Genomic DNA, 13,584 nt, shown 5'->3' on the forward strand with positions numbered 1-13,584 from the left:
AACAATATATAATTACATAATTTTACACATTTGAATTTTCACCATAAATAGCCTTTGTAAAATTAGTTTCATGTCAGTCACATTACCTGACTGACACTGATAGACCAAGAAGAATGTCTGGCCTTGGTCTGCATCTTTATTCTTCTAGAAAAATAGTAATGAATTAATTATAGGCCTACATCCAAAAACAGATGCCAACTTAAAATGCAAATACAATCTGTATTCAATATATTAGTCTAATAAATGTTTTAATTAACTTCCTGATGTGGAAAGGTTTTTTTTTGTTTTTGCCAAAATGTATCTCATGTTAAAATGGAAGTGTTAGGCCTGTATTATTATCATAAGTTTTAATTAGCCATTAACCAGCATATTGTTTCAAGGACTTCAGCACAGTTTGCATTAGGCCTATTGTTATTGGCCTATTGTAAGTAGCATAGGCCTTTTGGTATTATTTGTATGATGTCAAATGATAATTGTTAATAAAAGATAAAGACCAGTTGAAAATGTAATAGTTTCCTTTTCTGGCCCATGTTCTGTATCACTTCCTATTTAATCTGCTCACTAGTGGTATATAGCTGCTGCTGCTGTGGGATTAGTGCCACGCAGGACCGTGCAGCAGAGTGGGTCCATATCGTCCAGCTGTCATGGTTGTTGTTTTTTTTTGGTGTGGAGGGAGGTGGGCCTTTGATTTGCGTGTGATGAGTTTCCCCTGGCATCTGGAGATCAATTATCCATCCGTGTGTGTGAGCGTGTGGCTGCGTGGGCACAGATGTAGTGTGTGTGTGTGTGTGTGTGTGTGTGTGTGTGAGTGTGAGAGTGTGAGGTAATACATACTGATTCATTCTGGGAGATTGAGGTAATTTCATCTAAACCTGCAGCATCTCAAAGTGTATGAGGTGTGAAAACAGATCAGTGTGCAGGCCTGAGCAAACAAAACAGATCGAAATAGTCAGATAATGCAGTTTTATTATAAAGTCTGTACAAATATCCTGGTTCTTTTGTGTGATGCAGTTGTCATTGTCAGCATTTCTCCTCCTGCAGCCTCGCAGACATCTCGCTCCTCTCTGGAGCCCGAACCCTCTCCTCCTGTGTGCCCGTACACTCCAGTGTAAATGCAGATATGTCTCCTGGAGGGCGGATAATAACATCCATGATCCACAGGAATCCTGAAAGCTCGCAGCTGATTGGCTGCAGGCTGCTGCCTCTGGTCGGAATGGACCTGTTGGATAAAAGCGGCGTATTCTGAAGGACTCCTGTGTGTGTGTGTGTTAGTGGGAGGACCATGCACTGGGGACCAGCCTGAGAGACGCTGACATTACGCAGAAAACAGGCCAAGTCCAGCAGCATCATCATCACCATGACGGGGAAGCAGGGCTCCGTGCTGTCGGAAAGTTTAAACCTCTCGGAGAAAAGCTCCCTTCGGGCTGCGGGCGGCGGCGGCAGCAGCCTCCATCCGCCGAAGAGCACCGCGACCCACCCGCCGCCCAGGTGCACCGGCTTCGGCATCCAGGAGATCCTGGGGCTCAACAAGGAGCCGTCCGCGGCCCCGAGGAGCGCGCTGGGCTCGCTGCCGGCCGGGGCGCACCTGATCGCCGCCAGGTCCGTGCTGGGCCACGCCGGCATGGGACTGGGTATGGGTGTCGGGATGGGATTAATCGGTCCTGGTGGGATTCCGTCGTTTTACAGCCAGCCCGCGTTTTTGGAGACGGTGCTGTCGGACGCACAGGATGTTCACCTGCAGCCGCACAGCAGGTCCGCAGGCCCGCTGGACATCAGCCAGTCTGCCAGCTCAGGTGAGCCCCAGTAATACTGTGTTTATAATATAATATAATGTATAATACTAGACTAAGATAATAATAAGTATTACTTATAGTGGATAATAATAATAGCCTAAATATTACAACCACTGCAATGGGATCTTTGTGTTTTTCATATTAACAAGCTACCTTTCATGTATTTCCTATTTTCTTTACACTTTATTATCATGCTTAGCCTTCATTATTTGTCCTATTATTATTATTATTGTTATTTCATTGAAATGTAATATTTAAAATACAAAGCCTAATATACACAGGATTGTTTTGTCAGTGTCAGCAGTGTATTTATGATAAATGCTGTTATCTCTTTGTTTATCCTCTGTATTTTCTCCTTTTTTTAAATCCAGACTCTGAGGATTTATCTTCAAATGAACGAAAACTCTCAAAGTCATCTGTAAGTCAGAGCAAGAAACGCAAGAAAAGACGTCACCGGTCAGTCAATGTTTCTGCTCACAGGCTAATAATGTTATTGTTTTAAGGAAATGAATGAATTCCCTGTTATTTATACACCATGTGTTTATCTTCAATAGAAAATCTGACCTCACGAAAATTACATTTGCAATGTTGATAATTGCTCTTTGTGTTTTTATTTGGATGCAGGTAATAAATCAGTCTAATTATTGATCAAATATTTTGTATAAATCAGTCACAGGTTGATCCGATTTTCCTCCATTATTGTTCTTAAATATTAGGCTATTTTCTGACATGGTTTGGTACAGCAGTTCAAATGGATTCATTTAAAGACCTAAATGATTAAAAGATGGGGATTATTCCACCTTCTAAATATTCATTGTTCTTAGCATGTGTGTTTTTATTCCTACTGTGTTTTTTTTACTGTCGTTTGAATCATTTAAAATTAAATTTAAACATGTTCTGCAGCACCTTATTGGCACAATAGGCTCCATGTTGAACTTGTCCTATTTAAAACGACACCATGTTTTCCTGCAGGACCATATTCACCTCCTATCAGCTGGAGGAGCTGGAGAAGGCCTTTAATGAAGCTCACTACCCGGATGTTTACGCCCGAGAGATGCTGGCCATGAAAACAGAGCTACCTGAGGACCGGATACAGGTAACTGCTCTTTGGCTTCCTGTGCTTTTAGGAGAAAAATATAATACTACTTCAAAATATTATTCAAACAGGAGCTTTTTTCCTCCTCTGGTGTTTGAGCATGGACCATTCTGCTTTTCTATTCCTTATTATTTTTGACATGGGAGGTTTTTATTAATATAAGGGTATGATTTTTTTAGGGAGGTTTAATTTCATTAAATCCAGTTTATATGAATTATATAAAGTCTTGTATGGTTCTCATTACATTCCAAGATAAGTACTTGTGGTCAATTGTGGCCCTAAAGAAATGCATTATGCAAGAAATAACACACTTTGGCCGTTTTTATTTTATTTTTGGCTAAAATTAGGTTGAATGATAATAAGAAAATACGCAAAAAGCTCCTTAAAATGGTTTTAAAATATTTTTAAATAAATATCATTGTTATGTTTGTACTCTTTTTGAGATGCTCTCAGCCAAATATATGTCAAAAATATCTGGCTAATATAAACCAATAAAGGCAGTTAAAGAGTTCAAGCACAGTGTTTCGTATATATAAATTTAAAATGGCACCTTGCACATGTATCATATAAGCATCAGATAATCTTGTGATCAGTAACAGCATTTTTAAAACCTGGATTTGCAGTTTCCCCAAAATTATAACCCCAATTAATTTGCGCGGTTATTCTAATGGTTCACCTAATAAATAAGCACCTGTAGGTCCAGATGCAGTCGGCTCGTCCGTCACCGGTGTTAATAACCTGCGGTGATGTGTGAGAGGAGGCCGCCGGCTGCCTGTGTCTGCAGGCGGGGGACAGGCTGAGTGAGCGGCCGCAGATCGATCACCAGAGCCCCGCGCTCTCTCCCCCTGTCTCCCCCTGTCTCCCTCCTCCTCCTCCTCCTCCTCCTCCTCCTCCTCCTCCTGCTGCTGCCGCCGCTGCTGCTGCTGGTGCATCCTCGCCAGGACAGATAATCTCTCATCAGCCTGCACTATAGTTGGATGTGAAACAATTTGTTCTCGGAGAAGGAGCCTAACGACCTAATCAAGCTATCAAGGCGGAGGAAGATTGCGGTGTGACCTGCACCATCCATCTGCCCGGGCTGCCTTTTTAATCTCATTCTCATTAACGGGCTGCAACAGTGAATAAATAATAATAATAAAAAAAAGGAGGGGGAAATAAATAAATAAGCCTCGGAGGGCTCTGCTGTACCCTAAATAAAATTAACACCCAATTTTCTCATTGAGTGTAATTAGTTAAATCAGAGCAGCTCTGGAGGCTGCTGCTGCTGCACAGACGCATGGAGGGAGTTCAAATGAAATAACTACATTGAATTTATTAGCACGGGTCAATAGCGCTGCTCCCGGGAGTCCCGGTAGTTTAATTTCCCGTGATATTTGCCCGCCTGGCCGCCATCGATTGGGCCCGAAATTAACTTATTTTTCAATCAGCCTCGGCGCGCCCCAGGGTCGCTCCTCCTCACCGGGTTTCTTTTGAGCAGCAGAGAAGCAATTTCTCCTCTAAAAAAGGGAGGAAAAAAAGTATATTGTATGAAATAAGGGTTATCATCAGAATTACCAGGGAGGAGGAGGAGGAGGAGGAGGGGGGAAAAGCTCGGTCTTTTTCAATTTAATATCTGTCTGCTCTCTGGCCCCCTCCTCTTCCTCCTGGAGCCATCACAGGGGCCTAAGTAGAGTGTTTAACAGTCCTGTGTTGTGCCATACAATCAATGTGGCCCCTCTCTGAGCTGACGGATAACCTGCAGGGCCTTCAGCAGCTGTGGTCACAGTCTCTGCATGTGTCAAAGCATCTATAATGGCTCTCATGCAGCAGGTAGCTGCAGATGAGGCCTGACAGGGGCCACAGATCCCTCACACCTGGAGCAGGGGATTATGGGGAATCAATGCACTGAGTCAACTTTTACCTCAAGTTACACTGAATCAACACTGAATGGGTCGTGCAGCTTTAGAATAACCACTGAAATGTGGAAATACAGTTGCAGCGAAATAAACACATGCATTCCACTTTCATTAGGGGTTGGTAACTAATGGCTCCTGCATGGTTAATATAGTAAAACCCATTAATATAAACAGCTTTGGGTTCATGTAAGAAATGTTGTTGACTAATTGGCCCATACCATCAGTTGGACCATTAATAAAAAAAATATGAAGCATTTATTAATGGATTACCAGCATTCATGAATGCATCATTATAACTCATACTCATGATAGCTCATAACTGATTAGTAAAGGATTAGTCATCATTTATTAATTGTTAATAAATTGAGAACTTCATTGAAGGTTCATTGATTTGCAGCCAGCGTTCACATCCAACAAATATACAACATGGACTATAACAACAACACTTAAAAAAGAACATCGCACTGAATGGAGATATTGGGTAGTGACCGACACGGTACGAATAAAAAGCTGTAACTCAATGGCTTATAAAAGGGATTCCTGGAATGAAGGGATTATCCAAACTTCTCTGAAGCCAGAAAGGCTTCTACAGTCTTATGAGTCATTTCTGGCCATCGCAGGTTAAAGGTCACCAGTCACGTTTAGTTCCATCATCTCCAACTAAAACAACTGTCAAAAAGAGTGATCGTTGTAGAAATAGTTTTTTAAAAGTACATCAAACGTTAAGCTCGGAACATGAGTGTCTTCAGCCAAACTGATCTGTTTGATTCCAATGATCCAATATTTACAGCCACATAGTTCCCTCGCTGGAAGCTGCAGTACTGCTTCTAAAGGTTGTACAGGATAAACAGATAATTACTTGATAGTTGCATTTGGGGTGAGGGTTATCAGTATCTGTGTTTATCATTTATAGATTAAGGTCAACTTTTTTTATATAGAATTTATAATACAGAAAAATGCTTTCTCTGCGTCTCTATGCATAAGGAATTTTATCCATAACAAATTGTAGATTATTATTATAAAATCTTTCTGAAATTAATCAATACATTTTTTACAAAGAAGTGTACAATGCAGAAAATGTGTGAATTTTAGAAGATATTATTATTTTCTTAATCCAAGTTCTACAGTTTTCTTTTTAAATATTATATAGTTCTTTATAATAATTATGGTTCAACTGTAAAATATCAAGCTTCAATTCCATTTCTTTCTATATCTTGGGAATCGTTGCCAATATTACAAAATTTGTATCGGCCGTTATATCGGTTTTATCGGCACTAAATGCGGAAGTGATGTGTTTTCCTGTCACAGGTATGGTTTCAGAACCGCAGAGCCAAGTGGAGGAAGAGGGAGAAGTGCTGGGGCCGCAGCACTGTCATGGCGGAGTATGGCTTGTACGGAGCCATGGTGAGGCATTCCATCCCTTTGCCTGAGTCCATCCTCAAGTCTGCCAAGGACGGCATCATGGAGTCCTGCGCTCCCTGGCTGCTCGGTGAGGCTGACGTTCTGTTTGAATGTTTTATGTGTAAAGAGCATTTAAACCATATGAATCAAGCTTATTAAATTATTTACAACCTTCTGTATGTGGTTGATTTAAAGTTCTTCACACATAAATATAACTTCTACACCAGTGACGGGAGTTTTCAATTTCCTGTTGACTGAGTGAAAGTGTATATGCAGAATCTGTTGCCTTTTTTATTTTAAGTACAGTAGATGCTCTCATTTGCTAACCACCATTTAAAGCAAATAAACTTCCCAAGACAATTCAGCACAGACTTTGTTTTACATTCAAATATTTTTATCTTCTACCTTGGCCATGATTTACCCTTGTCCATTCAGACCTTATATTCTAAACCAGAACTATTTTTGCTTGCTATTTTCAGTCCAAGATGGCTTACCAATCAACAGACGCAATTCTAAATCTGAATACCCGCAACTCTTTGCAGGGATGCACAAAAAGTCCATGGAGACAGGCGTTCCCCCGGCAACAGGAAAGTGCGACGAGCCCCAGCAGCCCAGCTCTCAGAGGGCAGAGGAGGCTGAGGCGGAGGAAAAGAGGTCAGACGGCAAGTCCACCATTTCGAAAGAGGAACTGAGAGAGAACAGCATTGCTGCACTCAGGGCCAAGGCACAGGAGCACAGTGCCAAAGTGCTGGGGACGGTTTCTCACGACAGACTGCAGGCGGGCAAACAGGAGAGACAGGCGGCCGAGGAGAACGCCACTGATCCCCCACTGAGTCCAGCAGAGGAGGAGAAAAGTCCATAGAGACTGAGGACAGTTATTCTCCTGAGTGGATGCAGTGGCCCGGCTGCTGTCAGCATGTGTACGGACAAACCCCGACATAACACAGTGTCCCTGCAGAGTGTCATCCTTCATCGACTTCTCTGAACTGGCCCGCATCTGGACTTTCTGGAGGAGGAAACTCATCTGCCGCGAATGCACTTTTATCTGATTTATTCCCAAACTTGCTGTTTACTCACAGTCGTTGTTTCTGGTGCATAGTAGAGAAGATTGAACCAACACATATTGGTGTATATACAGAGTCAGATGAGTCAAATTTTATCCATTATAACATTTATAATATTTCAATTAGAACCACCAATCACCAATGAGCAGTCAGTGTCTGAAGGGTCTATATGTTCCATTGTTGACGTTCATTTTAATGTTGCTTGTACCGTTAGTGAATGGTGACATTTGAAATAAGAACCATCCCACCGACAGTACTCTTTTAAGAGACAGAAAGTAAATGTTGTCCTATATCGCGCTGTACAAAATTGATATATTAATCTCTCTCACTAAGGCACAATTTTAAATAATTTTCTTTCTCTTGTAGTCTTTAAAATGTTTGTGTATTCATTTCCAAATGTGTATAACTCAAAATACAAAGCATAAAAATAGAAATAGCCTTTTATTAAATGTGGTGTTTTCGGTGTCTATTTATTCCACTGTTCCTTTCATACCTGTGACAAATGATGTGATTGTCAAAGCATTACTGTAACTCTTAGCCAGCGTGAAGTTGCCCTTGTTGTCGCTTGATGCTCCGCTGGCTGGGCTCATTAGGAGACAGTCCCCCGGCTGCATGCTCGGGTTGGTCCCTATAATCCGTCGCAGTTGAGAGCGTTCAATTTCAGATTAAACTAGGGGACCGGTGCTTTAGGGACGGGAGAAAAGAGTGAGAACCCCCGTATGAGCAGGCCCAACTCAGCCTGATTTAAAGTCACTTTAATAGATGCTATTAGCAGCCAACAGTCTGTTTCATCCTCTTATCTAAATACTTAGCCCAAGTCTAACAGCTTTATATGTTGGCAATCCCCCCCCCCCCAAGGCTGTTCTTTAAACTTTGTATTAGGCCACTTGAACTCCACTTTACAGCACATCTATGTGTTCGCATTCGCCCTAATCCAGGTAAGATTTTACACTTCATCTTCAGTTAGCTATTTGGGCCTCTGGAACAAGTGAGTTCCACTCCTGTTTAAAAGACAGCAAGAAAAAGTCATTATCAATATGCTGCTGCATGTCTCTGAACAGAATGGATCTCAGCTTGAAACCATAGTGGCACCCAATGGAGAAAGTGTGTCAGGGTAATAAATGTTGAGGCATTGAACATAGGACTAAATGTGATTGGAGTATTTTGAGCTGATTTTACAAGACATTTGACGACGGAACATTTACCAAGGGTAACTTTGTGAGGAGAGCCCATTCTTCAACATAAAGGACGTTTTGTTTTACACTTAAACCTGAAAAAGACTTAACCTTAACAAACCATCCATCTTCATCTGTTACAGACTAAATTGTTGTGGATATATTCTGAAATCTGCTACAGAACGATCTCCAGAGTGGACAGTGATTCAATATTTTGTTTCAGGTAAATGCCAGTCGATAAAGTGACACCCACACTGGGCCTTGAACCTGTAGTTATTCTTGGTTGAAAGCTAATTTCATTGGTCCTCCTTCTCACTGTTCTGCAGCTCAGCTACTTGCAATGTCCACTTCCTAAGTCACCAAAAGGTGGCGCTATCTGTGAGTGATTATCAGTTTTTAGCGTGTTAGCTACATGTGTCTTTAAAGAGTCACTCCACGTGGTCCTCACTGGAATATCTCAACAGCTATTGTACGGATTGTCACGATATTTGAACATTCATGGTCCATAGAGGATGATTTTGATGCTCCTTCTCTCCTGGATTTATCACGTCCGCCCAGGAGGCGCTTGTTGGTTTGTTTGTTTGTCTGTTAGTTATCAGCATTAAAAAAACATTTGAGGAGTTACCTCAAAAGTAAAGGATGTGCTATAGGTCAGGAAAGTTCCCATTCCATTTTGGTGTGGATCCAGATTGTTTTTTTCACTTTGTTTAGCATTGTAAGATTTTACAGACATTTTCACCAATTTCATATGAAAAAATTCATAGAACTTGAAAAAATCCCAGAAAAAATCTGTTGTATTTAGGAAAGTGATATCTATGAGTCTGTTTAATTTGGTCCAGCTTTACTGAACTTAAGGGGCTGTTGGGCCTTGGCGGAGGTGTATGGGGTCTTCACAGTCATTTCTTCTTCTAGTTGTTGCCCTCTTCTATGCCATGATCTTGTTAAAACTTCAACCCGATAAAATTAAGAATGATTTGCTGGGAGCAGTTCGAACAATATTTAGACTTTAACTTCAGGGGAATCAAGGATCACACTTTTAAGATGGAAGCAAACAAGAAATCCAATTTACCACACCCTCCTTAAACAAGAAATCTCCCACAGAGCCCAACAACCGTTTGAGTCTGAGTGAGTAAAATGATTTGTAATGGGCCGAGCCCTCGCCTCCACAGACCCTCGCTCCGGTCCACTTATTGAGGCCAAGACATATCCAGAGTGAGGATTACTCCTCTAAAGTGCAAAGCTATGTAATCCTCTGAGAGTGGAATAGAAGGCTGCGATAGATCAGATTTGCTGAAGATCAAGCTGTTTACATTGGATATGAGGAGGTAATTCACAGTATCCCTTATGATGGACAGTCTGCTTGTTGAAGACCATCATAAGATCATCTCAACCCACGCAAAGGGAGATCAGAGGGAGGTTTATGGAAAGATTTCCACTAATGCAATATTAACATTCAATTTCTTTTTGATGGGGTATGATTTCATTGGTGAGATTAAGTGCATGTAGATCATTTTGGGAAGGCTCTGGGCTCCAGTTGCGTGCTAGGTGGAGATGAGACACAAGATGAAGTTATCATCCAGAGCAGTGTTGTGTGTGTGGTGCTGCTCTGCCCTCTGCTGCACAGAGTCATCAGTGCAACTAAAGCCTGAGGACGTTTCAGAGTTAGCTGAATCCGTGAAAAGATTCAAGGAAATAGTCATTACTATATTACCTATAGTAATAGTCATATTTATCGTTTATAGATTTAGTCTTTTAGGACATTTTATGAATATAATGATAAATTAACATGTGTTCAAATGTGAAGCTATGACCTCAACTCAAACCGCATAACTCAGAAACTATTGAAATAAAACCACCACAATTTTAAGGACTGAAAATGTTGAGTAAGATACTTTCTTAAAATACAGAATTGAAAGCCATTCCAAAAAAATTGAGGCCCTGAATGCATCATGTTTGTTTCTATGAGAATCAATTTGTGATCAACTTTTTTGTTATGTTTTTATTGTAAAGTCATATAATTGAGCTTTCTAGCAGTGGTGAAAAATAAAATGCACTTTACTTTAAAAAGGCCACTTTTGAATATTAAATTGAAAAATGATTTGCATTCTGCGAATATTCTCAAAAACAAGGTTTTGGTTTTGAGCTGGAAAACGAATTGATTTGGTTTAAAGCTGCGCAAAACTCAGTAAATAGACCTCATGCTGAAATTGTTTTGTCAAAGTCATTTTATTTGCCTTAACTCTTAAATTCAAGCTGCAAAATTCATTTTATTAGTGGAAATTTATCGCAGCTAATTTCAACCTTGCACACAAATGCCTACATGCACAGGTCTGGTTGTCTTCCTTGTTTCCCAAAGTGGTCTCAACCTTTTAGACACCACCATATAAAGATGATTTGAAGAAGATTATGTGTACGCATCTGCATAAACAGATTGTGTGTTATACCGTATATGTGTATTAAGGTACCTCTATGCATCTGAGTCATCCATGGTGTGTTTGATATTTTGCATTTGCATACAGTGCACACACAGACATAAGGCTTATAAACACCAGCCTATTTACATACATACATAGTGTATATTCCTAGTATACATATATGCAGGCATTTGTATCTGTAGTAGTTCAATTCTTAATTCTCTTGTATCCTCTTTCAATAGAACATTTATTTATCTTCAATTCTTTTAGAAGGGCATTGTTTCAACCACATGGTGGCAGCCTTGAGCTTACTTCTGAATCAAACAGCCCCATTATGACCATAATGTAAATGTAAATAAAGTCACAGGTTCACAGTCACATATTTGACCGTCAGTAAACACTGAGTGAATCCCGGTGCTAAAACAACATGCACGTGCATCAGGACACTGATTCCCACCTGTCAGGCTGACAGGAGGAGGCTTATATCACAAGGTTTCAAGCAGACATCATCTGATATCTTGATCAATATTTGTCATCTCCCGTCACTCTGGTGGAGCTCCCAGCGATGAGGCTGTCTGCTGTGGGTTAATGGAGACAGGATTGATACTGCGGCTAAATGATCTGTCCTGGCCGGGGGGGCTGATTTCATCTCCAAGGTTCATCTTTCCACAGATGTTGTGTGGATGATCACACACAGCCGAGCAGAATCATCATCATCATCACCTCATGTGTCGTCAGTATTCTGAGTTTGTCTGAGGTGTTATCACTCCATCTGTGTAATAATAACGTCAATTTATCCCCACAAGCCTTTTGATTAGGTTGCTTGAACTGAGGAGACGTCTGTGGCCTTTTGATACTTCATTCTTTCATCATGACGGATTAAAGTCCGATGACAACAGATGAAGGAACAAGGCCGGTGAATAATGGAAATTGAAATGGATCTCATTTCCTCACCTGACCTGCTGGCATTTGATTTAGCATAACAACAGTTGCCATGAACTATTATTTTTCTCCATATTAGATATTCATAAATGACTGAGCTGTTCCTAAGTGATGCTTTCTCTTTGATTTATCCCCAAAAAAAGGCTCTTTGATTATTGTGCGTCAGGATTACAGGGCATGCTGGGAGTTCTGTGTCCCTGGATAACCTTCTCTGCCTCGGCTCAGCCAAGTTTCCTCTCTGTCATTGCTGACTCCTCTAGTAATGGATAGCTACAGGTTATCTCTTGAAGTCGGACTTGACACGTGGCACAGCACCAGCAGCCGTCCACTGCAGCCATGAACAGAACCACCCAGCCATCACTATTACTGGGTATTTTCAGCAGGCCATCTGTGGGCAGCTTCACATGCCAGCTCCAGTCATGTGGACGGACCATAAAATATATTACTCTCTGTTTACTTTAATATTATCTCACCAGCCTTTATTACTTCCTGCTTCATATTTCTTGCCTCCCAAAATTAAACCATATCACCCCCACTCCCTGTGAGGTGTCAGAATGCAATTAAAAACCTATTGCATCTCAGAATACAGCTCCTGTAGGATGCTTAGAGGAATAGCAGACGAGAGTGAAGTGTCCGGTCTGTATTTATCACGAGAAGAGAAGAAACATGAGCAGATACACAGTGCTCCCTTGTTGCTCGAGAGTGATAAGTGAAGCCAGGAGATGAGGATGTGAGGTTTCTTATCAGTGCAGAGTGTGTCTTTCCGGGCGCCACAGAGAGAGCGAGGGGCGAGAGATAGGCCTGTTGCTGTGGGACAAAGGTGTGAGGGCAGATAAGCATGTATGTGTGAAATTCTTCTAGGATGAGCTTAACTCTGATGTGTGTATTTGTGTGTGTGTGAGAGGGAGAGAGAGAGAGAGAGAGAGAGAGAGAGGGGGTGTACAGGGATGGATGCTGACATCTGTTGTGCTGTAGGGATGTCCTCATTTCCTGATACATGCTGGAGAGTGCCATAGAAAACCTGTTGTGAATACAGATTTGTCCAGAGCTAAGCGGTGGTGGAAGAGGTACACAGATCTGAGTACTTCTCCTATAAAAAGGGACAATACAACAATGTAGAAATAATCCATTACAGGTGAAAGTCCGGCATTTAAATCCTGAATGAAAGTACTGATGTATTATCATCTTAAAGGGTCAGTTGGGTAGAATTTAGTGACATCTAGTGGTGAAGTTGCATGTTGCAGTTGAATACACCTCAACTCTGGTCCACTGATCCAATCAGAGCCGGCAGGTAACATTAGGCCCCGCCCCCTGCAGCAGCATCACTAGTGAGGAAGAAACACTTGAAATAAAATCCTAAGAGCCTGAAACTCATCCATAATGAAGTAATACACTCAGCAAGTACTTTCAGATTCATACTTGAAGTATATTCAAAAGCAAGTACTTACTTTATTTTACTCAAGTGGGAAAGTGAACATGGAACTTTTACTTTACACTGCTAAAAACTACTTTATATTCAAATATAGTTTTGACCAGTAGTTGTGAGTGTGGGTTGGGTCTTGAGTCAAAGAACGATAGTGAGTAATCAATACTGGGAAGACTGACACTATAGACACCAACAGCAGACACCAGGGAACTAAGACGAACTGACACAGGGGAAACAAAGTAAAGAGACTACAATGTTAAGGGGGGAGGGGCTATACGAACCAAGGCAGCATGAAACACATGAGGGTAAGAAGTGAGATCTGAAATAAGAGGGAACGTTATTGACGTCAAACAAAAACAAGAAAGTCAAATTTGACCT

General features: G+C 41.2%; 1 protein-coding gene across 2 annotated transcripts; it reads left to right on the forward strand.

Moving 5' to 3' along the window:
* Positions 1-1,115: 1,115 nt before the first annotated feature.
* vsx2 (visual system homeobox 2) lies at positions 1,116-7,698 on the forward strand. 2 transcript variants are annotated; one of them, XM_047341713.1, is made up of 5 exons: positions 1,116-1,793; positions 2,165-2,249; positions 2,766-2,889; positions 6,093-6,273; positions 6,728-7,698. In XM_047341713.1, exons 1-5 carry the CDS (start codon positions 1,358-1,360, stop codon positions 7,045-7,047), a joined length of 1,146 nt encoding a protein of 381 aa, XP_047197669.1. In that variant the 5' UTR covers positions 1,116-1,357; the 3' UTR covers positions 7,048-7,698. The 2 variants fall into 2 exon arrangements, with proteins under 2 accessions (XP_047197669.1, XP_035024205.1); XM_035168314.2 differs by having other exon boundaries at positions 1,134-1,793; positions 6,665-7,698.
* Positions 7,699-13,584: the final 5,886 nt, after the last annotated feature.

This window comes from Hippoglossus stenolepis, chromosome 10 (genome assembly GCF_022539355.2).
Source record: "Hippoglossus stenolepis isolate QCI-W04-F060 chromosome 10, HSTE1.2, whole genome shotgun sequence".
Classification (NCBI taxonomy): domain Eukaryota; kingdom Metazoa; phylum Chordata; class Actinopteri; order Pleuronectiformes; family Pleuronectidae; genus Hippoglossus; species Hippoglossus stenolepis.

Bases quoted from the DNA above. Each gene is read 5' to 3' on its own strand.
- vsx2 (XM_035168314.2), top strand. From the start codon at position 1,358: ATGACGGGGAAGCAGGGCTCCGTGCTGTCGGAAAGTTTAAACCTCTCG. The intron at 1,794-2,164 runs GTGAGCCCCAGT...TTTTAAATCCAG, and splicing joins CAGCCAGTCTGCCAGCTCAG to ACTCTGAGGATTTATCTTCA. The intron at 2,250-2,765 runs GTCAGTCAATGT...GTTTTCCTGCAG, and splicing joins CGCAAGAAAAGACGTCACCG to GACCATATTCACCTCCTATC.